This window comes from Tachysurus vachellii, chromosome 19, assembly GCF_030014155.1.
Source record: "Tachysurus vachellii isolate PV-2020 chromosome 19, HZAU_Pvac_v1, whole genome shotgun sequence".
Taxonomy (NCBI): Eukaryota; Metazoa; Chordata; class Actinopteri; order Siluriformes; family Bagridae; genus Tachysurus; species Tachysurus vachellii.
In genome coordinates this window covers 7,714,038-7,740,000 of record NC_083478.1, presented here as the reverse complement: position 1 = coordinate 7,740,000, position 25,963 = coordinate 7,714,038, and the positions used below count along the sequence as shown (strand labels likewise).

The 25,963-nt window shown below is 38.1% G+C and overlaps 2 protein-coding genes across 4 annotated transcripts in view; one reads left to right on the top strand and one right to left on the bottom strand.

Annotated features, from left to right (window-relative positions):
* The window catches only part of LOC132862824 (uncharacterized), an 18,924-nt gene extending 11,486 nt beyond the window's left edge, over positions 1–7,438 (top strand). Inside the window, exons 6-12 of the mRNA XM_060895120.1 lie at positions 2,772–2,856; positions 2,966–3,102; positions 4,630–4,776; positions 4,857–4,943; positions 5,334–5,409; positions 6,514–6,590; positions 6,675–7,438. Of these exons, the coding sequence (XP_060751103.1) occupies positions 2,772–2,856; positions 2,966–3,102; positions 4,630–4,776; positions 4,857–4,943; positions 5,334–5,409; positions 6,514–6,590; positions 6,675–6,743 (678 nt within the window). The 3' untranslated portion in view covers positions 6,744–7,438. The remainder of the gene's footprint in view (positions 1–2,771; positions 2,857–2,965; positions 3,103–4,629; positions 4,777–4,856; positions 4,944–5,333; positions 5,410–6,513; positions 6,591–6,674) is intronic.
* Positions 7,439–7,968: 530 nt separating this feature from the next.
* arhgef19 (Rho guanine nucleotide exchange factor (GEF) 19) lies at positions 7,969–25,830 on the bottom strand. 3 transcript variants are annotated; one of them, XM_060895116.1, is made up of 16 exons: positions 25,275–25,830; positions 14,101–14,749; positions 13,320–13,868; positions 13,044–13,176; positions 12,861–12,967; positions 12,533–12,774; positions 12,286–12,446; positions 11,969–12,121; positions 11,583–11,712; positions 11,362–11,436; positions 11,139–11,228; positions 10,884–11,047; positions 10,458–10,616; positions 9,560–9,633; positions 9,365–9,469; positions 7,969–9,251 (listed from the first exon to the last, which is right to left on the bottom strand). In XM_060895116.1, exons 2-16 carry the CDS (start codon positions 14,726–14,728, stop codon positions 9,094–9,096), a joined length of 2,928 nt encoding a protein of 975 aa, XP_060751099.1. In that variant the 5' UTR covers positions 14,729–14,749; positions 25,275–25,830; the 3' UTR covers positions 7,969–9,093. The 3 variants fall into 3 exon arrangements, with proteins under 3 accessions (XP_060751099.1, XP_060751102.1, XP_060751101.1); XM_060895119.1 differs by having other exon boundaries at positions 12,861–12,940; positions 25,275–25,828; XM_060895118.1 differs by lacking the exon at positions 25,275–25,830 and adding an exon at positions 24,846–25,168.
* Between the last annotated feature and the right edge of the window lie 133 nt (positions 25,831–25,963).

The window sequence follows — 25,963 nt, the reverse complement described above, 5'->3', positions numbered from 1 at the left end:
TCACTTACACACACACATTTTGAATTTTCACGTCAAGTTCAGTATTTTACCAATACAATGCCATATAGCTACAAAACTTGGTATGGTTCATCAGCGACATGTTCTGAGCGCATCTGATCGGCTTGACCCCGGTATCGCTGCTTGCAGCTATATTTATTATTATTATTATTATTATTATTATTATTATTATTATTATTATTGTTATTCAGTCTGACGCCTAACCCTAAGGTTGTGGGTTCGAGTCTCGGGCCGGCCACGACTGAGGTGCCCTTGAGCAAGGCACCGAACTCCCCCAACTGCTCCCCGGGCGCTGCAGCATAAATGGCTGCCCACTGCTCTGGGTGTGTGTTCACGGTGTGTGTGTGCACTTTGGATAGGTTAAATGCAGAGTACAAATTCTGATTATGGGTCACCATACTTAGTCGTATGTCACGTCACTTTCACTTTCACTTTCTTAAACTACAATACCACACAAAACACTTAATCAGATTTCGGCTGAACAGAGAAAAAGATCATGAGCTCAAGAAAGTATAACTGTAAAGTCAAGGTTACTGTACTAATTGTCTGATAAATTGTAAAGACTTTCACCAATCACATGCTACATTAAACCATAATTTGTGCACATGTAATATGTCTTATGTACATTGGCAAACAAAAGAACTTGGAAAATTCATGACAAGATATAATAAATAACACAAAGTTCCTCAAATCTCAAAGTATTAAGTGGAATTTGACTTGGAGGGTGTAGGTGTTCAGTTGTGTTAATTTATTTGATAATGGTTACCACTGTTGTTGATGATAACACTACGTAGCCTTCATGAACCACATAAAGTTTCTTTGTATTCTAAAGTTTTGCTGTACCATTAATGGCAAATAAATGTCAGCTTTTTCCCATCAACAAAGATTCACACTCGCTTAGGACTTTATTAGGAACCACAGTACACCGATGCATTAATGCGTTATCTAATCAGCTAATCATGTAGTGGCAGAGCAGTGCATAAATTTGTGCAGTTATGGGTATGCAGCTTAATGTTTACATCAGCCATCAGAATGGGGGAAATGTGATCTCTGCGATGATTGTTAGTGGCATGATTGTTAGTGTCAAACAGCCTGGTTTAAGTTTTTCTATAACTGCTGATCCCCTGGGATTCTCACACACAGCAGACTGTTGAGTTTACTTAGAATAGTCCAATATAGAAAAAGCATACAGTTAGAGCAATTATGTGGATGGAAACACCTTGTTGATGAGAGATGTCAAGGGAGAATGGACAGGCCAGTTTTAGCTGAAAGAAAGGCTACAGTATCTCAAATAAACAACTTTGTACAATTGTGTTTAGTAAAAAAGCATCTCAGAAACCACAGCACATTGAAACCTGTGGCAGATGTGCTACAACAGCAGAAGAGCACGTTGGGTTCCACTTCTATAAGCTAAGAACAGAAAGATGAGGCTACAGTGGGAACAGACAGTTGGACAGTTGAAGACTAGACAAATGTAACCTGGTCTGATGAATCTTGATTTCTTCTGAGACTCACACATGATAAGGGTCAAAATTTGGCAACAGCTTCATGGATCCATGGACCCAACCTTCAACAGGTCAGGCCGATGGAGGTGGTGTAATGATATGGGTTATATTTTGTAACACAATTTGGGCCTGGTAATACCAATTCATGGCAACAATTAAGCCAACTTATAGTGGCTGTTTCCAGTACAATAAAGCACCAATCAAAGCAAAAGTAGTCTTGACTGGTTTTATGAACATGACAATGAGTTCAGTGTTCTTCATTAGTCTTTAAAATTAAGACGTTTGAATCTAGTAGAACACCTTTGGGATGTGGTAGAATGGGGGATTTGCAGAAAGAATGTGCAACTGAAATTATGTGATGAAATCATGTCAGCATGGCCCAGAATCTGAAGAATTGTTTTTAAACATCTTGTGGAATCCATACGCCATGAATAATTGAGTCTGTTTTGAGAGCAGGGTGTTCCTAATAAAGTGCCCAGTGAGTTTAATATCATAGCAATCTTACAGACTAGCCATCATCCAGTTAAATAAAAAATACAATGAATAATGGGCATTACTGATCACGTGATTTGGATATAAAACGTAACTACTAGTGACTGAATGTAACATGCAGAATATTACTGAGTCAATATTTTTCTCGCTGATGAGTCAGTTAGGTCTTTCACCACTGCTGTGCTATTCAGGAACCGATTTTATGAACACAACCACTTCCGGTTTATCAGGTGACTTGAGACTTGAATAGTCTAAATATTTTTAAAAGTGAATGTGTTCAGGTAACAGGGTTGTTCTGGGAGACTAACATGTACATTTTTCATCACCTATAAAAGATGGCTCATGAAAAAATAAATATGAGATGTTAAATGGATTTACACAATAAAGCAAAAGTAAATGTTTTTTTAATAATTAACATTTTTTCAATTACATTTCAGGGTAATTAAATAAAGTGTGGTAGATAAGGTACTTATCTTCACAGGAAACATGCTCAAAATTGTTAATAAATATGATTTTTGTTAATAAATATTATTTAATTCAAAGTTACGTAGCATTTATAATTGATAAATAGTGCATATTATCGTATGTGTATTACATGAAATGTGAATGAGAGAAATAGGAGATTTCTGTTTGTATGCACACTCCATTGCACACTGTGTTAATTTGTTGTTATATTCTATTGTGGCATTGTTCTCAATTTATGCAATTGTTGTTAAAGGACAAATTTCTGTCACTCTGGTTATACTGTGTGCACAGGGCATACTTCCTCTGTCAGCAATTGAGGTGAAAGTGATTTCTAAGCAGGACTCCTTTGCTCCACACCACATGTTCGAGATCAGCGGTTAGTTAGTCTTCCTGTTTTTAAAGCATTGTCACAGAATGCAAGTTAATAGCTATATCTATAGACTGGGTAATGGATTTACATTTTGTTTTTTTGTTGTCCTGCACAGGACCCATGGTGGACTCTAAGATTTTTAAGTGTGCCAGTGGAGCTGAACGAAAGATCTGGATGGAGAACATTGAGGACAGAAGATGCAAGTCCCTCAGTCAGCAGCTCAGCCCTTGTCACAGTGCTCTCTCCTACCTGGTACACCACACACACACACACACACACACACACACACACACACACACACACAACCATGTCAGAACTGGGGAAGGACATAAAGCCCCTAAAACTCTTGATAAAAAGCCCCTAAAACTCTATTAATATTCTACTTCCTGGCTGTGAAATAAAAAAAAATCATACATGTAATAAGATAAGATAAGATAAGATAAGATAAGATAAGATAAGATAAGATAAGATAAGATAAGATAAGATAAGATAAGATAAGATAAGATAAGATAAGATAAGATAAGATAAGATAAGATAAGATATACCTTTATTCATCCCACAATGGGGAAATTTCACTGTTACAGCAGCAAAGAGTAAGAAAATGCAGTAATGTAAATGTAATAATATTTGAATGTAGTGCTAAAACAAATATAATTTGTATGTAAAATGTAAAAGTTATGAACAGAAATAGTGCAGAATTATTGGTCCATTATTAAATGCAGTCTGTAAAAGTATCTGAACTTATATTTCTTAGTCAAATGAAGGTTGGGAAAAACAACAGCTTCAGTCTTATACTGTGTTTTACTGTGATATGCTGAGTCTGATTGTGTGAGGTTCGCTATACCACATTTCCTACTGCAAACATAGATTTGTAGAGATGTACTTTTGATACGGTTGCATTGCTAAGTATATTTGGAGAGTGGATTTGAGAAGTGAAATTGTTTCTATGGAAAGCAGTGCACTAGTATACTTTTTTGCATGCTAACAACTGAAATACAAGGGTGTACTTTTTATATGTAGCATTTTACAGAGATGTACAAAGAAGTACAAAATACTTCAAAGTACAAAGAAGTAAACTATTATAGTTTTGGATGTTGTAATAAGGGTGTAAAATGTATCCTTCTAATTTTTTTTAATTATTTTTAATTATTGCCAATATTTAATGATTAGGTTTTAAAGTAATTACATTATTTGAGCTTTAACAACATGTGAAAAAGAACTTAATAAACCAACCAGTGAACATTAGACATCGGTGAAGATGTCTGTAGGTGGTTAAGTGGTTAAGTGGTTTGACCTGTGCTCTGGATGTGTGTTTGATTCCTGCCAAGACATACAGCACAAATTACACTCAGGAAACAAAAGCGAATGTTCATACACTTTTGCAAGATAGGCATTTTAATTTTAATGTAATTTGCTTTAATAAATGAGGTGATAAATATAATTTCTGTGTATTATTTTGATGGTTAAATAAAAATCTGCTCACAAACCTGCATACCAGGGTATGTACGGTTAATGGTAATGTAAATGTATAAGCAGATAGATGTAATAATTGTAATTTGGGTTATTAATAAGATGGTCTGGAACAGATTATAGATATTACTATTGCTTTTTAGATGTAGATGAAGTACTTGAGAAACCTTACTCAAATGTGCCATCATGAGGACAAAATGGCGCACATCAGGATGCTACATACTCTTAGACGCAAATTGCTCTTTGTTATGTTTATAAAAAATAAAATAAAAAAAAACACGAGGACGTGTATTTTTCGCTATCTCTCAGTTGCCATGTGATGAGAGCTGGAAGAGGGAGGAGTTGAAGCGGTATCTGCTGAGGTCTCCCATATTGCAATGGGAGGGATCCCCAATCCAGCACATGGGCCAGCCATCCTACCTCTCTATAGTACACATCAGCAATACACAGAGACTGGTGAGTGAGAGAAAAACACATCACTCCTTTTATAGTTAAATGACATACTCCTCTGTCAAAGTGAGCTTTTGCTTTTGCAGGAGTCTCAGGAGCGTATCTTTGTGCTCTTTCCTCTGGATCTCCTTATCCTGTCTGTTGACAGTCAGCGGCTCTGGGTTAAATATGAGGTGAGAGAATATGAGGCGTTACATTTAGGAAAAAATTACATTGCATTTGTAATACTTTGAATTAGGTTCTTTCATGATTATGCGAAAGCGTTAACATTTCTTTCTTGAATTGACTTGTTTCTTGGAAGATAGCCTTAATAAGATTAAAAAGTAAACAAAAAACATTTCCATCATTGTTTTTTCATCCAAATATTTTTATGATTTTTTAAAGTTGTGGTGTAAAAGTATGCAATAGGCAGAGTAATCTTTTTGTTTTTGGTCGACTGTCAGAACTCTGCCACAATGATTCTTGAGAGTTCTTTTCTGGACCACCACACATTTTGGTCAGCATTATATTTTTGTCTTACAATGAATTTGTTACTGGTAACTGATTACAGGTTCATATTACAGGGTTGCCTGCCAAGGAAGAGTATCAGAGCTTTGGAGAAATCTGCCCGGCATGGCAGACTTCAATTCGAGCTTACAGGTAATTCTGTAAGTTGGCATTAGAACAATAGCTATGATGGCTTGTGGACTGCAGATGTCACAAACAGTTTTGTTCTCCATCAGTGAACAGAGTACAGTGAATTTCAACAAAGTAGACTTTATGTTAAAACTAGAATGAATTTCCTGATTACACTATTTCCTAATTGCCCCTTTTTTTGACCATAGAGTACACAGTGATAGAATGGAAATAATTTTATAATCCCACTGGTGTCACCTAGATGACGATTGGTTCCCTTTTTAGTTTGGTACCTCTTGAGGTTCCTCAATCTTCTCAGGGAGTTCTTCCATTCCACCATCTGCTCAATAGGAATACATTTATACTTTTAAAAGATATACACGGATTGTATCTATTTCTGTAAAGCTGCTTTGTCCATTGATGAAAACGGCAACTAAATAAAATGAAATTGAAGTCTAACGTTCATCATTTTTTAGAAAACACTTTATAATGTCAGTACCCCTTAAAGTCACTCTTCCGCTAAGCTTTTCATGACCTTCATAAACTGTACACAATACCGTAACAATTGCTTTTGTATATTTTGTGCTCATGTTGAGCCAAGTGTCAGATTTCTGTTGACAAAAATGTTATTATATTTCTTACTTTCTTACTGATGGTCATGCCAGATTTGTAGCTCACTATACAGCTGGAATGTAAGAAGCACATCATGTTGATGATGTGACATAGCTTAGCTGTGAGATTAACTGGAGAAATAAACAAAGCTGTATCAAGCATTTCAGATGCTCAAAAGATTCACAAAAGATGCTCTGCAGTGTGTCCTGTACTCTGTATATGGTACCAAATTTGACATGAAAAAATGAATAACCTGAAAGGTTTTGTAGTTAGGGGAATACATTTACTTTATTTTTTACTTTATTTATTTATTTATATAGAAATTAAAGCAAATGATTAACTGTGATATTACATTTCTAAACTTTTTGCTCTAAAGTTTTTGCCGTTTTGAAAAGGAAATTGTATCAGTTCCTCATGGAAATATTTTACATTTGAAATAGGAAATTATAACACAGAAAATAAATGTTGAATGATTTTGTATTGTTTTTTTTTTGTTTTTGTTTTTTTTTTTTTAAGGAGAACTGATGGAATCTCTATTAGTCTCATGTACATACCCAGAAGACTACCAGAGCTGGATTTTCCAATTACAACAGGTAAAACGCAAAAAAGATAAATCCCAAGTCGTATCAACTCGCAAAGCTTAATTTTGATTTTGATGTGTTATGCTTTTCTTTCAGCCTGAAAAGTCACAAGCTTTTCCTAGTCACACAACTCCACCTCTCATACCGAAGAAACGCAGAAGTTGAGGCCAAAAAGTAAAGGCATGCACCAGTTACTGCACAGGTTCCCAGAGGTTACTACTGGAATTTTGGAGTAACATCAGTCTTGCAAATTTCATGATTTTTCTGCTCTAACATACCTAATTCAAATAAGTATGTAATCACCTGACCTTATCTGGAACTGTTAAAGCAGGCAAACATGCATAGGGCAAGTGGTGCTACAAGACCTGGTCTGGGAACCTGTGGTATGCATTAGTGGACTAAAAATTAAAACAAAACAACAGCAAAAACATTATTTCTTGAAACTGCCTTTAAACAGAATTATGTTCTGTTCATCTGCTGTGCCGTGCATATTTTCTGATTCACACGCAGCAGCATGTACAGATGTTTTTCATTTTAGTGTAATTCAAATGTTTGGATTTAAATTAGACATATCATTAGACCAGTGAATTCTTGCAAAATGCATGTATATGCTTTCACTGAACAAAGCCACAAATCTGCCTGCTTTCCTCTAAAAACAAAATGCTTCTCTGAGGCATAATAAATTACTTTAATTAGATGCACATTCTTGAGCTGCTGCAGTAGATCTTTCTTATCTTATTAAGCTCAGCTCTTATTCCGTAGCCGTCACTACTCTGATTTAGAACTGTCGCAAACTCAGAGAAACGAAGTCTAACGTTCTTTGGTATTGCTGTCACAATAAAGCTATTCAGTTTACCTCATACCTTGTCTCATTAATGCCTATGGGCCAGAGATATGAGCTGATATGGAATAGGATAGCCTCAAGTGAAAGTGAGAAAGTCCTCTTTATGAGGTGAACATTAGAGTAAATGCAAGCACAGACTGGATACAAGCTGTGGAATCAAACCCCACCTTCTATTTTCTTTTAAGTAATGTATCTGAACGTTAAGGAAAGTAACTGAGCTATAGTTGACTCACTTTCATCCACTTTATTCTGGTGAGGATCACTGTGGACCTGGAGACTGTCCCACTATACCAGAAACGCCAGAGATGAAGAAAATACATCCTGAATGGGAATCCTGTCCGTCACAGACACCATGAACACACATTCACACACTAATTTATACCTAGGGGCAATTTATCTTAGCCAGTCCACCCACCTACAGGTTTTTGGACATTGGGGGTAACTGGAAATATCACACCACACAGAACTCCACACAGACCATAACTCAAGCTGTGGAGAGGTGCCAATGCTACTGTGCCTAAAATATAGTTTAAAACAAAACAAATATTTGTTAGTGATAGTTGCATTTATTTTAGGGATGAAACATTTACAGAGATGCAAGAGACAGGAATAGCTATCTAATGCTCTTTATAGTCCATGCTCAGCATAATTATTTAGTGTCTTTCCTCCAAAACAGAAATTACAAAAATATCCACATAAACACCTGCCTGTTGAAAGGCTTACCGTCATAAATAATGGTTAAAAGTAGAAGGGGACAAAAACAACAGACAAATCATTTGCAACAGCAAATTATACATTTGGTTTCAAAAGTTCAATAAGAAAGCAAAACTCGGTAATGTTCGGTAACTTTGGCATGAGGTGGTTATTTAATATTCCAGTATTATTCTGAGGCACCGTTGGACACATTTGTATAAAATTCAAATACTTGGATTGTATTAAATCCTCAAGCTCAATAAATAAGCCTTTATTTGTTCTAATGATAACTGTGTGATGACAGCACTCTATGTATTTATTGTGTGCATGTGCATTTAAAGAAATGGTTCAAGAATCAAATAGTACAGAGCATGTTTTTTTGTGAGGTGACCTCAAATACACTTTATTATATGGTTCCTGATAGGGTAGCGGTTATCTGGGAAAATAAAACACTCCAACACTGAAAACTCTAGTGCCACCAATTGGAAATCATTTGATTTGGTTTATAGATTTCAAATATATAAATGTATGCATATTCTGCTACTTTATGAGATCTTTATCTATGTACCAGTTGGATCACAAAAGCCAAAGAATGTCATCTGAGGTGAATGTGAATGCTAATTTAGCCTCATGGCTCCCGGGCAGAATGGAAAAAGCGGAATTTAACACCAAACTTTTTTGTTCGCTTAGCTACATGTACAGTTGAGGTGTATGGAAGTGGAAGCAAATAAATTTTATTTCCCCAAACCATTCCTTAAAAAAAATGCTACATATCTACAAATGCTAATAGCAACAAAGTACAAGAAGGAAACGTTAAAGTTGATACTGTTAAAATTTTCAATGTGCAACTAAATTATTGCAAATATGTGCCTACCATTGTGGAAATCAAAGCTTATTGTGGACACCCACTTGTCTTTTTTTATCTTTAAAAACATAAATCAAGGATTTAAATAAAAGGATGCACTATATTACAGCCCCTCAGTGAGGCTCACCCTCTAGTTTCTGGGTGACACACTTAATGCGAATATTTTCACGAAGGTTTCGAAGACGAGCACTGCGACTCGTAATTTCCTCCACATACGTTTTGGGGAACCAGCCCCTTTCACCGTCAGACAACCGGACCCCCTCCACCCATCCTGAGAAGAGAGAAACAATTAAAATCCAGTGGGCATAGTCAAAATCCTTCAATTCCATGAAACCACAGCAGAATAACATTAAGCTAATTAACTAACAAAAAATAATGTCTTACCATCACTTGTAATCGTTTTAGCTTGAAGGATATCCGCCTTCTCTAGTGTGAGTTCATCGTGTTCCTGGGCCTGGTAGCTCTTAATGCACTGAACCTGAGATAGATCTGTGCACACATAACACAGATCTGAAATTGTCATTTTAAAAATAAAGCATTTTTCTCATTTGAAAAAGTGTAAAAGTAAGAGGTTCTTACCCTCATTTTCACTAGTGTGTGCTACAGTTGGATCAGGAGGAATCATAGCTGTGATCCATCGCTGTTTGCCACTCCTGTTCAGAAAGGAAAGGATATAAAAACAGCAATAATTACAGCCAGGACAAATTTAAAACATCAAACCTGCTAAAAAAAATATCCAGGATCTAACAATGTCTATTTTTCTTTTCTTAGACAAATTATCTGCCATTAGTCTTAAAGTGAGGCACTTTTGTAACCAGTCAGCATGTTACAATAAGCTACAGAGGTTAGAGACAAACTTTCAGTTAAATGGTATGGAAACTGGAGGAAAAACTCTACACAATTACAGAATCGGTCAATAATTTATTATCAGTTAAAATAAAACCAGAAGCTATAAATTGGAAAAAGGCAAATTGGTTCTATGAGAAAATGAGCTTGAAATCGGAAATCATTAGCATTTTAATCAGTCCCTTCAGGATTTCATGATTTTGTGATCACAGAAATTAACACAAAATCAAACAAACTCTGGCAATATTTAGAGAAGCTTGCAATGGAGGAACTTAACCTGAAATTGTAATGTGAGAAAGAAAGAAATTTGTATGTTCAATGAAGATTTGAAATTTAGATCTTGAAAATTTAATTTCTTACTTATACATCAACATTGTTTTGTTTGTTTGCTTGCTTGCTTGTTTGTTGGTTGGTTGGTTTTCTAATTACTAATTTGCATATTTGTATGTTTTCATTTGTTTGTTTTGTACTTCTGTTCTTATCTACTAAAAAAATTGTGAAAGATGTGAAATTCTGGATATTTTTTTACACAGGTTCTACTATATACAACAAGCAGATAATAAGTTTAGCTCACAGTACTGCATGGCATGAGTAACACTTGGTTGTGAGTTTGATGGAATATAGGCCTTACTCTGTTTGTGACTTTAGCAGGATCTGATATTTGAGCTGCTGGCCTTCACACAGCTGCAGAAGGAATATAAAGCCTGAGATGCCCTGAAGCTTCTGACTCAAGTCCTTCACCTTCAGCTCGGCAATCTTAGCATGCACAAACACCATGAATTTCCATGTGCTACAAGGGAGCAGAAATAACAGCACTGTGTAACCATCCTGAATTTTAAACTATACTGTGTGTCAGACTGATGGCTAGCTGGTTGACAGTCAGCACTTAATGAGTGGCTTAGGGAGAATAATGACTTTTGCTAACTGTCCAATTGTGGGGAGGGAAAAAACAGACGAAAAAGCAGATGTACTGTAAACAGACAAAAAACAGGTGTAAATCTCTTTTGCTAACTTTCCCATGCTCTCCCCCACTGCCACATTTTCATTATACACTCACTCTTTTCTTCGGGACAATAGGAGGCAGTCATTAAATAGGTGCAGGTACACTGGCCGCGTAGGCAGTTTCAATTTTGATCCGGATATGCTCATAGTTTGCGTGTCCACTTCTAGCAGCTCACCATGTTTTACTAACCAACGAGACTGAGAGATGAGAGGGAAAATCTTAAAAAGAGAGAGACACACACACAAAATAATTAGCTTTGAAAAAGTACCAAAATTACCCATGTCATTTATGACAGTATTTCCTGTTTACCTTTCCCTCAAAGTGTATTCTCTTGTTGAGATGAATTAGCTCCTCCATCCTCTTCATGGATTGCACACTGGAGTTACATTCTTTTATAATCTGTATCAGAACATGAGAAGAGATTTATTCAGAGTAAATAAAGACTGTTATTTGAATTATTATTTCTCTATATCAAAATGGATTCATGGATACATGGGTTTGTATGTAAAGAAGCAAATTATAAGACTTGTACCTTTTTCAGTTCATTAAACGCCTTGGTGGCCGTGTCTTCGTCTCGTGAACCAGGCATTGTTCTCTTTAGAATGTTCTGTAACAAGGTTAAATCAGTCCTATGTTTTGGTCTGTAGAAGTGATTTGGTAAAATTGTAAATGGAATATCTACCATTCTGTTAAAATACCCTGGATTTAATAATGAGGAATGATCAATAGTTGGTCAGTAGATGTGCTGCCCACCTCGACCAGCATTTTGAGCCGTGTGATCCTTTGAAATGGCAGAATGAGGAATGATGTAAGAGGGAGACGCTGGCATATTGGGTCCTCTTCCAAACGGGCAAGGATTCCAGGGAAGCGAGGATTCTCTTGTCTGTGAAAAAAAGAAAAAAACGTAACTTCCTGGTTGTGAACATCAAGGTGGGCATCAGTTAAATCACACCTTGCTCTACTTAAGTGTACTAGCTAAGGTCTTCTTTCACAAACCAGTAACTTTCTATCCCTCTGCAAGGCATTTTACCCAAAGATCAGCTCAAGCTTATGTCAACTCCTTCCAAGCCCTCCACAATGACAATGAACCAGATTCCCTACTGCCTCTACTGTATATAAAAAAAAGTAAATCTGCTTACAGAAGTCGTTGGTACGTCTGCTCCTGGTAGGCCTGGTTAGTAACGTAAGGAAGGTAGACCCTCCGTAATGCCGGGCAGTGGTCCAGGACAATGTCACACACATCAAAGCGCAAGATGTCTGCTTCTAATCGGTGCTCAAGATCCTGTAAAAATCTAGTGGAAAAATCAATAGAAAAGAATAAGAAGAATACAGTAACAAAGTCAAAGAGAGAAAAAAAGAATAAGTGACAGATGTAAAGAAATGAAAAAAAAAAACCTGTCTGCATATTTTACAAAATTACAAAATAAATATTACAAAATTTATCCTGTCTACATACTTCTCACTGACATCCTTGACATCAGGCAATTTGGAAAAAAGCCACTGTTTCTCTTGAGCCCCCAAGCACTCATTTAGCTCTGAAGACATCATGAAGTGGTCAACTGCTATGGTCAAGCTGCGTATGTAAGAAGCTTCACTTGTCACCAGCTCAAACTTAGCCTGAATTGAGAGATGGATAGTAGTATGTACCAAGTTAAATTAAGTCAAGATGTGCATAGATTAGCTGAGTGCAGCCCTGGAGTTACCTCTTGCAGTTTGCGCTCCTCATTGCTGAAATTGTCCAGCTGTCCACTGCTGCGCACATCAGGAATGTCCTGCCAGAGGGAGAAGGCAGAACCCCGTGATGAACGAAAGGAGCTGGATGGAGAGAGATTGCTGGGGGATGCACTGTCTCCAGCCCGGTCATCTTCCATTCCAGGCTCAGCTCCCTGTTGCCTCTGGATCTCACGATTAATTGCCACATCACTGTACTCCTGATACAGGACCACTGACACACAAAAAAGGGAGGATGAAGGACATGTGTACTGAAAACTTTCACAAAAACCTTTTAACACTCCGTAAGGCCACACTTACAACTAGGCAGAAAGCGTGACAAACGTTTGGTACTTCGAAGTGGGGTGTCTGCATCCTCATCGATTGAATCTTTTCTCATACTGTGCAGATGAGAATGAAAAAAACAACTAAATTGTTGAATGATATGATTTTAGACTGCTGGTTGAGATACTCAGAAGAATGATGGCTGAGGAGGACGATCACCTGAGCTTGGAGCTCCTTCTGTAATGTGGCAGAGTGCTGTCAGCAGAGGGCAGTGGTGGTGCAAATCCCACTGGGCTGTGTGGTGTGCTGTCACTTGAGCTCACGGAAAGGCGCTGCCTAGTGTTAGGTTTGTCTACAAACAAAGAATTTGGTTCAAGAGTGAGTTACATCCATGTGTCAGAATGACAACCCCAGAAAGTGTCTCTGACAAAAAGAGAATAGACCCATATGTTCTCTACTATATTAAATGTTGTACAAAGTTTTGAAAGCACTTACAGTCTGATCCAGAGTTTGCAGATTGGTGACGATCCCGGGAGGCCACACGGGCAGACAGCGACTTTCCCAGCCTTAGGGTGAAAGAGTTTTTTCTCTGTGAAAGCTGTAGGCGTGATATGAGTTCCGAGGCTGAGAATCGTCTGCGTTCATGGTCTGAGGATCGGGATCGGGGTAGGGGCATGGGGTGGGATTGCACATGAGACAGGGAGCACCCACCTAAAAGGGATGACCCTTGTAGAGACCCACCATCCCCTAAGTCCACTTCTTCTATCCCTCCCTCACTTGCCATATCCCCCAGTGTTGCATCCTCGGCCAGGGTATCTGAAGCCAGTGGTGATGGGGTAGCAGTGGATGGTAGAGGGAGGTCTTCATCTAAATCTAACAGAGAGCTGGAGCTCTGGGATGTGGGCACAGTGGAGCCCACTAATCCCAACTCGCCCTCTATGAAGGACTCAAACGATCCAGGGAAAAGGTAGTCACATTCGAGCACTGGACTATTTAGAGAGTCATCACTTACACTGTCAGGTGAGTACACCCTCATCTTCCGCCCTGTCACATGATAGACAATATGCAGTATTGGTAACTAAACAACATTAGCGCTTAGTGTTTGGAATTCATAGTATTCACAATTTAACAGTGACTCAATTAAACACTACTATATTTATTATAGACATTGTATTCCATAAATGTGACTAAAGCATTAATCATTTTTCATTTAATCTACAGTTTCTTTATAAGACAACAATGTGTCATGAAACAGCTAAATTACGGTGTCACTTACGTATAGACTTCTCCTTTGAAGACCCCTGTGATGTTCGTCTCTGTAGACAAAACTGATCATGGCTCTGTTTCTCTGAGCTTGCTGAAGAGCAGGGAGAGCTGGGCTGCTGAAAGTCCACAGAATCCCTGTTCCTGGACACAAACATTGGTGACAGGGGAAGGAACAGATCTTTGGTAGTACACTGCGGTAAGATCTTTTCAGAGTCTGTCTTAAGTGTGTCCACACAGGGTGCACTGATGTCATCCTGAACATCTTCCACATCATGTCTATCCTGGCTAAGGTTTATATGGTCTATGCTTGCATGTGTCTCTCCATTTTGGCAGAAGTTTGAGGAAGATCCTTTATGAGGTGAGCCAGAGAAGCATGGTGAGGAACTGCATCTTCCCAATGGTGATGAGGAACAAAAGCCATTTGTTTTAGGCTGCGGAAGGTCAATGAAAGCCAGGGTCTCCTGTTGACACACAGCAATGTGCTGGCACAGGAGCGGCCTGTTCTCCTGAGAGTTGTTTAGAGCCTGGGACTCTGGTGAACCAGGGATCCACATGGCAGAGCTCTCCCCTCTGCAACAGAACGTGTGGAGGTGAGGCTGAAAGTCAGGGAGAGGAGAGAATCCATAGCCAGGGAGCATGGCTTAGATAGCACATGGGAGCTGTGAGGGAAGTTTGAAATATAGACAGAGAATCAGTCATTTTTAGGTCCAATATTTAAAATCAACATGGTGATAAAACATCCTGGTAAGTGTTTCCTCAGCTTCTGCTATAGATTGACTGAAATGTTCAGTGATTAAATGTCTCACCCTTGAGGAATCAAGAACCATGATGGTTCTTTGGAAAGTTCTTTATTTTATATATGGCTTTTCAATGCAATATTAGAAAATCTACTCCAAAGAACCATGGAAAATCAACCTGCTTTCTCATACACAGAAGAGTGTATTTATCTGGATAATTTCCCCTTGCCAGAGCAAGCTTGGACACACTAAAGCTCATCTCCTCCATCTGTCAGTGAACATCCTGGTGTTACTGGGTAAAGCTAACTTTAGAGCAGACTGTTCTCCTCCCCCTATGCTTGGTTGGGCTCTGTCAGAGCTTCGGCACTGTGTCTTCCTCTGTTAATTAAAGAGTTCTCAGCTCTCAGCCCCTGTACTTATCCCCCTCCCTTTGTTTCTGCCACGTTCATCCCAGACAGTGTTACTCCTGCATGGCCACTGCAGCATCAGCTTACAACCAAGGGACACCATCCAGAAGTCCACAGTCCAGGGTGCTATTACTGAACAAATTGAAGGGTGTGTCAGAATCATCTCATTATTAGAAGCTCTGTTACTTATCCTTCTTTTACTCCAAAAACATCCCTTGATTTGTACAAACTAGGTCAGGGGAGCATGTGCACTTATTACCACTTGTGTCCTGGCTAAAGTTAACCTGGCTATTACTGGATGTGTCACTGTAATTGACCCAAATCATCCTTGGGATTTTGTTCATCCAAGTTCATTTGAAATCTTTGGACAATGATGACAACTGAGAAGAATATTAAGCTCACTATGTGTCTTGACTGTTGTGTATACATACACAACTAAAAATCAAATAATATACATTGTGATATTCACTGTGAAAAAATCCAACTGATGTGTATTTTTAAACATTATGTACATAAACAGAATGAATGATGTGAACTGGGCCTAAAGCTGAAGAGAAAAAAATGACATATCTCTGCTCCTACACACAAAGAAACTAGAAGCATATTGTATTCCTCTTCTCGTCTCTAGCTTCGTTTCTACCAGGAACGAAATCTTAGTTGTGCTAAGCGAATATACCACTGGGACAAATCTGGCATGACAAGCATAAAATATAGTCCACTTGCTTCAAACACATTTATGGGCAATTAAAAACCCATCTCCACTACCACAGAAACATATTAAAATCACACATACACAATACACACAACACTGAGCACATACTGCACAAATGGTTACCTGTTCCCTGTGCTAAACAAAGGATCTCTTTATTCTCAGATGGAGAGGGCTGTTAGGTGCACAGGAGATTTGAGAGGGTGTGGGAACAGATTGGGACACACACACACACACACACACACACACACACACACACACAAACTGAGCACAATTTAAAAAGAGTAGAGATTTGATCAGTAAACTAAACCCTCTCAACTACATAGATTACTAGAGTACAAAGGTTCCTCATGCCTGAGTACACTTAAGATATGATTTTCCAAAGTTTAATCATTCTTTAATCATTAAACTTGACAATCACTAAGCTGGCATATAGTGAGATGCAATAAAATGAAATCAAATCATGTAGAATCTTACAATTTTACATAATGGTTTAATGCTAACCTTAACCTTCACAGCAAAAAGAATTCTATTACACATTACACACAACATTACAGCCCATTAGCTGACATCTTTTCTATACAATCAGTTTAATTTCATGTGTCATTTATGGTTTTCAATAATAATAAAAAAAAGAAAACAACATATAATTTGCCTTTCTCTGAAGGTGTTATTTGCGTAGGTTTCTTTGGTGCTCTCATTTTCCCTGTAATTTCACTAGGCTCCTTTAAGTCACTGTGTCTGCGTGCTAAATGAATAGACATGGCAGGCCTTTTATGATGGCTGTGATTAAAGAAGAGAATTCTTTTCTCTGACATGGTGCATAAGCGCACACAGACAGTTAAGGCTGGTGTGATCGCTGAGCGGTGCATACCGTTGGTTTCTATGCAATTTTCAATCAACTAATGAGTGTTTGCTCATTGTCATGCTGGCACTTAAAACTATGCATTATCCACAACACTTTGTGGTGTTTTCACCAGAGACATTGTATAGCTATAGAGATGACAAATATATTTAATAGAAACACTTTGCAAAAATAATGCAGTAAGTATGCAAAAGTTTGCTTTGTTAGTACTAAATAGAGGATAGTTTACCACTTTACTAAAGGAACATGCAAGAATATTGAATGTGATCATATTTATCTAATATTTCCAAATGTAAAAATGATAAATTTACACATTACACATTTCAGGTGTCAGATTTTCAGGAGATTTTTCACCTTTTAAGAAATTATAATGATTTGTCATCTTGGGACACTCTTTAAGCCTGAAATTTGAAAACAAAATAGGTTTAATAATCATATAATGTTTGTATAATGTATAATAATGTATATTGTTCGTATAATAATAATCGTATAATGTTCTTATTGTAATATTATGATAGGAAAAATGGATGCATTTAACTATATTCAAAATATAATCACTTTCTAAGTGTTAGTATAAACACGTTATTCCTGTTAATGTGCATGTTCTTAGGTTGACAGTGTGTACATTAATGATAAGTTTAAGCAAAGGTTTTTAACCCATACCACTTGGGGAAAAAAATCATAGCTGTAGGGAAACAGTAATGAATAATGTAATCCTCTAACGGGAAGTCTAAAATAAAGAATAATTGATTAGTGTGATGTTTGTAATAATTGCAAGCTAAACTTCCTGTAAAATATTAGAGTAGGAGATAAATAGTGTAGATAGACAAAGCAAAAGAATAATTCATTAACCATGGTTTACCATCAATAGGCAGTTCTGTGTAAAACAAGCCTATACATCTGATTCATAATGTAAGCTAATACTTTTGTATAATTGGTCAGCAAACATAAACTAGGTTTAATTGATTAATCATGTTTTGTTTTGTCTTGTTTTATTTTCTTCACAAGTTGGTCTCCAAGTCTATTCTGTAACTTTAGGCATTATTATAATTTTAGGCCACTTTATTTTTAGGATGCTTTGGTATGGCTCTTCATGAATTAGATCCTTCCTGAATTTATTTATTAGTAATGAAATTTGCATTGCATTGTTTATTTCACATTGTTATTAGTACAATCGATCATAATTTTCTCTTGCATAGTTAGCGGGTCCCTAAGAAACATTATTGTATTGTGTAAGTATTCCCAATTTCATTTGTCTTTAGTCTATAAAGGGGCTGCACATATGCAGGCTAAGAAGGAAACTAACAAACTTACAAACTAAAATGGGCACATAAACCACTTCCAGGACTTTAATCCTTGGTTAAGTCTCCAAACTTCCTGCCTCCTATTTTGCTCTTTATAAGGGATTTTCCCTCATTGTGAGCGTCTATAAGTTACAGGGTCTAACAGTGTGGTGACACAGGCTCCTGTTTGTGTGTTATATTGCACAGGCCCAAGCTCACACAGCTCCTCTAATTGGCCAGGGTCTGGGTGGTCAGTGAGCTCGAAGCAATCTTCTCCACTTGCACAGAGCACATTGCTCAGGATGAGCTGTCTCTACACACACTTCAGTAAGACAAGTCACAGGATGATTAAACTTGTGTACTTTTTTTTTTTTTTTTTCAAAAAATGAGTAATTTAATATTAGAATTTTATGGTAGTTTCTGAATAATTAATAGTGGTTAATGAATAATACAGTAGGTCTTATTATTAAGGTGTAAATATGTTTCAGACTGATTGAATCGATATTTTCATGTCAGGAGAAAGCTAATAGCTACTGTAATACTTGGTGATTATAATTGAATTTCTTGGTCCAAGGTCAATAAGCAACTCTATTACATGCACTTCTAATGTGTCTAACACATGTCTAGATAAATAAAGAACCACATTTATCTATGATAATAGTAGAGAAGTGCATTTTAGTTGTTACAGGTATGGACTTTACCTCAGACAGGGTGAGCAGGAGCAGCTGGGAGTTTAGCTTGCTATGTTTACATTGTAGATGGAGTCAGAATATCCCCTAGTGCCTGGGGCCTTCCTCTACTTATTCATCCATGACAGTCACAGAATTCCTGGCTTAACCCCTTATAAAGCATCATCCTCACACAACCATGTAACACTTGAGAGATGGTGAGAGACAGATTTTGCCCAAAGGAGACAGTCCGGTTATTGAAACATGCCTTGGTGTTCCCATGTCCATGCCAGCCACTTTTGACTATTGCTGACCCAATGACCTCATCGTAAAACAAACTCAGACGGTCCTCTGGGCCACAATGACACGTAAACACAAAGGCTGCTCTGGTTGCTTTCTTTGAGAAATGCATCAGTACACCCTGTGCTGGGAATTCCCTGTCAGATTGGACTGGATTTTTGGACAGCATGTGAAGTGCAGTTTAAAAAACTAATTAACAAATGAGCAGGGAAATAGTTTAGTGAAAGTCAATGTGACCTAAGGCATGTGTGGGCATTGTTTTTCTACTTCACTGCTTTGACTGTGTTTAGATTGGCACCTTTAGCACCCAGGAAAGGAACGCTATGCCATTGCACATGGCACGATGCCACATTTCATAAGATCTGGGATGTCAAAATAAAAAAATTCTGCTCAACAATGTATTTAAAATCGAGACATATGATAATAATGTTCTAATGGAATAAAACATCTTGTAGTGTCAAATTTTACTTTTTTAAGAGACTTAGAGGACAACAAAGAACGGCACAAAATTTAGAAAACATGGGATGGCTACAAAAACGGTATTGACAATCGCAAAATATACTGACAGACACAAATATCCTTATTACCTCATGTTTACTTTCAAAAATGCAATACCATTTTTCTTTAGGAATCCAAAACAATCTGATTGATAATATAATTGATAAGCAGAAAATAGTCATGTCTTTTATCATTATGAGGATCTTCAGCATATAATCTGACAGGGAGAGCATTTTACTGCAAAGTGTTATAGAATTCAGTAATATCATATAATGGAAATGGGGTGATACATTTCTGTATGAATATCTTGTGATGAGAATTTATTTAATAGAAAACACAGGAAAATACATTTTGTGATACATTCTTTGCCAAAAGTCTCTAATTTTATCCAGTGATTAAAGGCTGTGCAGTGGTCATAACATGTTCCTGTTTTTTTTTTTTGTTTGTTTGTTTGTTTTTTTTGCTTGATCGCTCACTAATTTTTGGATTTTCACAACTACGCAGGTGTAGTTTTTTTTTTGCTCACATTTAAGACCTTAAACAGTTAAACATCCCAGATTAGCAGTTGTGTTTCTCCTAAAGCATTCAGCTGCATATTGAGTAAAGCCTAATTAATGCAAACATGTTCATACAGCAAGCCTTTAATTAACCTAAGGTGATTTATTAACACTAGTTAAAATAAGGTATTTGAAGCCAGGTGGTCCAAAACTTAAGGTGAATTACTTTTTGAACAGTACGGTCCCAAATGTGTTTAAGTTGCACCTATGAAAAAATGTTTTTACTACTTCACTTAATTTACTTCCTCCTAATGGCATTATTGGTATCTTTACTGTAGATAAGAGCCTTAGAAGCTTCCTGCAGATGTTAAGGTTGCTCGGATAATGACTCTTTTCTCATGAATTCATTTGTACTCAATGTCCTTTTTTATGATTATTATTATTATTATTATTGCTACCAACTCTGCCAGTGAACTGAGCCAAAAGTTTTCCCTCCCCCTGCAGGTAATTATCAGGACAGAGGCAGGTAAGAACATGCCATACACGGCTATTTGTTTTGAAATGTGATCGGCTTGTTGAAACTACCTTGAGATTGACCGTCCCATAAGCTCTTCTTCAGATGTATAAAGTGTGTCTACATTCATTAAAGCTGATCCAAGCGTTAAGATAAGTACATACATGTTACGGATTGAAATGAGAAAACTAAAAGCAGAGGGTTGTGATAACTTTGACCTATTCTATAAGTTCTGTGTTGTAACTGTTTGTTTGTCATTTAAAAAACAAAATAGTGTCTCCTTGGCTTTTCATGTTTAAACCTGGACTAGTGCGTGACACTTGCAGGTCTTTCAAAAGCCTCCTGAAAGCCGACTATACAATAACGGCTTTGCAGAGCTAGCTGCATGTTCTCTGTGCAGAGTCATTCCCGAGGTAAGTGCCTGAGCGAGGCTTGCACGGTATCATATTAGATGTGATGGGACTTGGCCAAATGGGAGCCTGAAACAGCCTGCAGGCTGCAGAGCTAGACAGGTGTGAGCCAGGGATGGGCCTTTTACACATACCTGCAGGCTTATTGAGGATCACTTTTCAAAGACAAACCCACACACATAGAGACACGAACAAAAACTCACATGAAATTCACTCAAATAGTGGTCAGTACAGGAGGGGGACAAAAAATGCTTGTTTTTCTTCCTGCCTTTGTGTGAGTGTGTGTGTGTGTGTTTGTGTGTGTGTGTGTGTGTGTGTGTGCGTGCGTGCGTGCGTGTGTGTGTGTGTAAAAGAAACAAATCATTTGCAGCAATGAAGCATGAGATTGGCTGCATTTGGTTTAATGAGAGGTTGAATAGCAATAAAGTCTCAGCTCATATTTTTAATCTATACATATTGGAACTCTGGGTCAAGACGTCTTTTTTGCACAAGCAATCCTGCCATGTGTTTAGTTTCACTTAAGAGAACTAGTAGACTATACCCAGATAGAAATTATTTATTTATTTATTTATTATTAACTCAAACTATAATCCTCCAAGCTGGAAAATCAACTTCAGATGAGAGCATTGGCCAAAGAGTTAATGGAGGGGAGGTGGAGAGGCGTCTAAAAAGAGTCCGTTATCAATATCAGTTATCGGTGTCAACATCAGAGAGATCTAAACTTCTGCGCAATTATCAATCATTCTAGATTTATGTTGCTAGGCTTATATGTGTTTGTATTAGGAAAGAAAGGTGTTTAGGTATATTTTTTTAATGTTCAATAAATGTTGACACATCTGCAGAACAATAGATATAGAAAGACAAGTTATAGTAAGAAATTAAGTTCATTTCCATGACCGGTCTCCGAAACCCCAACACCCCCTCCCCACCCCTGCTACCAACAAAGGTCTCAGACATGCAGACACTTTCTGCATTCCCCAAATAACTAAGCTCTTGTCATTCCACTCAAATTGCCCAGCAAGCTGCGGTGGGAGATGAACACAGAGCCTTGTGTGCCTCAGCTCATGCAACAGAACAACAGGCTCCGTTTTGTGTGGCTACATCCTGGTCTCTGGTGCCACAGCAACTCGCCCCAGGTGAGGCTTCAGAAGGTCAAACCCTCCAACCCCCAACGGCCCTGCTCCTCTTCCTTCACCATCTACTCATTCTGCAGGTGAGCTCTGGCAGCCTCTGTGTGCTATTAACAATAAGCCTGGCAAACAGAGTTGAGTGAAATGGCATTAGCAACAAAGCCAGATACCCCTGAGGGCCCCTTTTAGCCCCGCTGACCCAAAAATCGTGGACTGACAGAGGGGGAGGGAAGAAGGGTGGAGGCTCCATAAGAAAGCCACAGCGTCCTTTTTTAAGCAAACCTGCAGCCCAAGTACATGTAGGTGCAGATCCAGAGCTGGGTTGCTTCCTCTGACTGACAGGTGATGGGGCAGGTGCTCCAAAGTGAGTCCACAAGGGGAGGAGATAAAGGAAGAGGAGGGAGGAGATGGAGGGGTAGAGGGAGAACAGGGAGGTAAATTAAACTGTAAATCAGACAGGACCTGCCAAACAGACATGCTGCATTAAAAGCAAATTCCTACAGTCACAATAACTGCCACAGGATGTACAGCGGCTCATGGTGGAGATACAAAATTAAACCAAATAGTTAAGCCAAGTATGAAAGTAAATCGATCAGTAACGTCTAAAGTACTTCTGTATTTCTGCACTGGAAATATAACGTAGGATGTAACTGGTCTACATTAATAAAAGTGTTTTTGAGTGAACTTGACGCAAATCAAGTTTGACATCTTAAGTTTGCTTTATTAGTTTTGCACTAGAGCTGTAAGGCCAATATAGTAGCTAACAATTAATGGACATTTTTGTTTTGTGGAAGTTTCCATTTAGTTCTGTAATGGAGCTATGAGACTGAAATACTGTGAATTTCTAAAATTTTGTGTACCACTTAAAATATTTGATATAAAAAAAGACTAGTTTGGTGTCTGTAGCTGGCTTCTTTAGTTTTGTACATGTGCTATAAGGATGTAGAGTAAATAACAAGTAAAGGAAGTCACTCAAAATTTGAGTGATTTGGAGTGATTAGCTAAAACGTCTTTTTATGTTAATGTTAATTCCAGCTAAAAAATTTGAGACTAGCAGAAGAGTTCTAAACATTTCAGTACTTTTATAAGTATTTTTACACAATGATAAGAAAAGTTCCTACAACTTCTCAGCAACACTTTTAGTGCTTATAATATTGCCATATTTTTTGTATTCAAGCACAAGGAGTAAAAACCACTGAGTTGCATCTGTTTATTACATGACAAAACTAAATATTAAACAACATAACATTATTTTTCTAACATTAATATACGACAATGTTTTTTTTTTTTACAATCTGGAATACACTAATAAAGTTTCTATGCTGTAGGATGTAGATGTCTGCAATTTATCAGCCTCAGCTGATAAATGAAATAATTTATGGCTGACCTACACGTCTAAGTTAATGAAGGGCTACATGAGGGTATGCTTTGCGTGTCAACAAAGTCATGTCTGAACTTCATGTTTTGGGAAGACACCTGTCCATTATGTACGGTTGTCTTCCCACATTTGCTCCTGAGATGATGATTTGGGTTTGAAGAGTACATTACTGTATGCCAGACAAACACATGGGAGTGTGAGTAAATGGTATAACATGCTGAGTCTGCTCTGAGTCACATACACAAACAGAAACTGGCAGAGCTGGACACAACAAGGTTGTGATAGACATTCCTTCAGTCTGGCCTCTCTTACAGTCTCTATAAAGGTTTTTATTTTAAAAAAAAAAGAAAAAGAAAGAAAAGCACACCCTTTGGGATCCATCCCATATTTCTCAAAGTCACCTCAGGCAAAAAGTTGCCTTCTTGTTCCTTAACACCAGTCCAGGTCGCATAATGAGATCATCTCAGATGACCTCTTTATAGCCGGTTTTATCTGTCTGCAGTGTTCTAATGATGGGGCAGTTTGAAAGACGGGTTCATTACACAATTCGTCTGTTTTACATGGCCTATATCGCCTGGGAGCCCGAAAGGCACCTGATATCATTCCATTCAGCAGGGACACAAACAGAGGTGCTGATACAGCCAGAAATACAACTGAGGTCTCACTTACAGTAGCTATGATATGACAAAGCAGTAATCCAGACAATGAAAGAGGATGAATATGTTTTTATTGTGAACCGATACTGTTTGTGTCATACTACTTCCTGTTCTTGAACATAAACCACAAATGAGTTAGCTTCAAGCTGAAGTCAAAAGGCATTAAGCCGCACTCAAGGATTATTAAGGGAGTTGAAGTGCCACAGTTTTCACATAGCTGTAATTTACAGTGCGTCACACGAAAATGCTCGTTCAGCCTCCAGCAGCAGGAGCAGCACTTAAAGCTTTCCTTCAGGTCACTGAAATCACTTACTCAACATAGGCACATGGACAAAAACAGACCTGAAAGTAAACAAGTCTCTCAACCCATCTGACAGATAATAAAATATAGCTCAGCTCAGCTCTTTGCAGATTCTCAAAATGTACTAATTCCTACAGACACAAGCTCTCTGAGACTCACTTATCAGTCATCAAACAGTAGTTACACACTTCAGCTTATAGTGTATATTTGACTGTGACTGAGAACAGGCATCTAAAACATTAATAAAGCATTAATAAAGACTTTACCACTAAAGACAACCTTTAGTCATGCTTCCTTTAAAGCAATGGACACAAAGAGTAAGATCAAGCCTCTTCTGCCACGCAACTATATTCATTTCTTTATTCAGCTCTCCTTTTTTGCGTGTCCTGGACATGCACTCACCTGCCTTCCACTGCTCCAGCTGCACACTCACTGTTCCAGCTCTGCTCAGCACACCACATCACACATAGCCGACACATCATTAGCTATGCAAACACAACAAGCTTACAAGCTGTCTTGCTGGCGTCTGATTGCGTGTGCTAGCCGAGCTGAAGGGCTGAAGGGCTGAAGGACAGTGTCTCTGCTTTCTACCCAAGCAACTTATACTGGACCTTAGCCCAAGCCTTGAGGGAAGCAGAGGTAATAATCTTAAACTGGAATCATTTAGAGATGTCTAAAGAGTCTAAAACTGCACTAGCACCAGAGGAGGAACATAACAGGTAAAATGTTGAGTATAATATTAACATAGAATATCACAGAACTATTATGAAATGCAATATGGAACATGAAACTGGTGGAAAAGACTTTTACAGACTGGTGTAACGGGTGTACCTGAAAGCCGTCAGTAACTCCCGGAATGGACTTTGGCCACCGACAGCCTGCAAATCCAGCACATTGAAGTATCCAGTTGAAGCAAAGTGGTGTCCATGACTGCCTTGTGTTCTCAGTTTGGTCGTTTTTCCCTCCTTTGCCACACACTACTACTGTCCTCTATACACACGCAACAGACGCTGGAAGCGAGTCAAGATCCTCCGTTCAAAATTCTCAACCTCTGCTCTGCAACTCAGTAGCACACATGCAAAGCTATAAAACATGAAAAACACAACTGCTGCCTGTTCAATCTAGTTAAAATGCAAAGCCTTCTTCCAGGTTTCTTCCCTCGTTTTGCTCCAAGCTCCCTCTCTCCCTCTCGAAAACCAAAAACAATTCAGGAAGGAAGAAGATTAGTCCTTGAGTCCAGTGTTTCTGGATTCCCTTTCTCTCAGTCAGAGGGAGAGAGGAGTGAGTTGTCGTTGTGTTTGGGGAGAATCTTCCTAGTCTAAGAGTATGTGTGTGTGTGTGTGTGTGTGTGTGTGTGTGTGTGTGTGTGTGTGTGTGTGCATGTGCGCGTGTGTGTGTGTGTGTGTGTGTGCGTGTTGGTCTGGATTCCTGTGTGTCAGCAGTAGTGCTTTGCAAGTGTATAGAAGGCAGGTAGGGGGAGAAAGAGAGCGAGAAAGAGAGAGAGAGAGAGAGCGAGATAG

Coding starts and splice junctions, on each gene's coding strand:
- arhgef19 (XM_060895116.1), bottom strand. CDS start 14,728: ATGCTCCCTGGCTATGGATTCTCTCCTCTCCCTGACTTTCAGCCTCAC. Junction 10,617..10,883: donor CTATTGTCCCGAAGAAAAGA/GTGAGTGTATAA, acceptor GCTCCCTTGTAG/CACATGGAAATTCATGGTGT. Junction 9,470..9,559: donor ACACACTAGTGAAAATGAGG/GTAAGAACCTCT, acceptor ATGTGTGCACAG/ATCTATCTCAGGTTCAGTGC.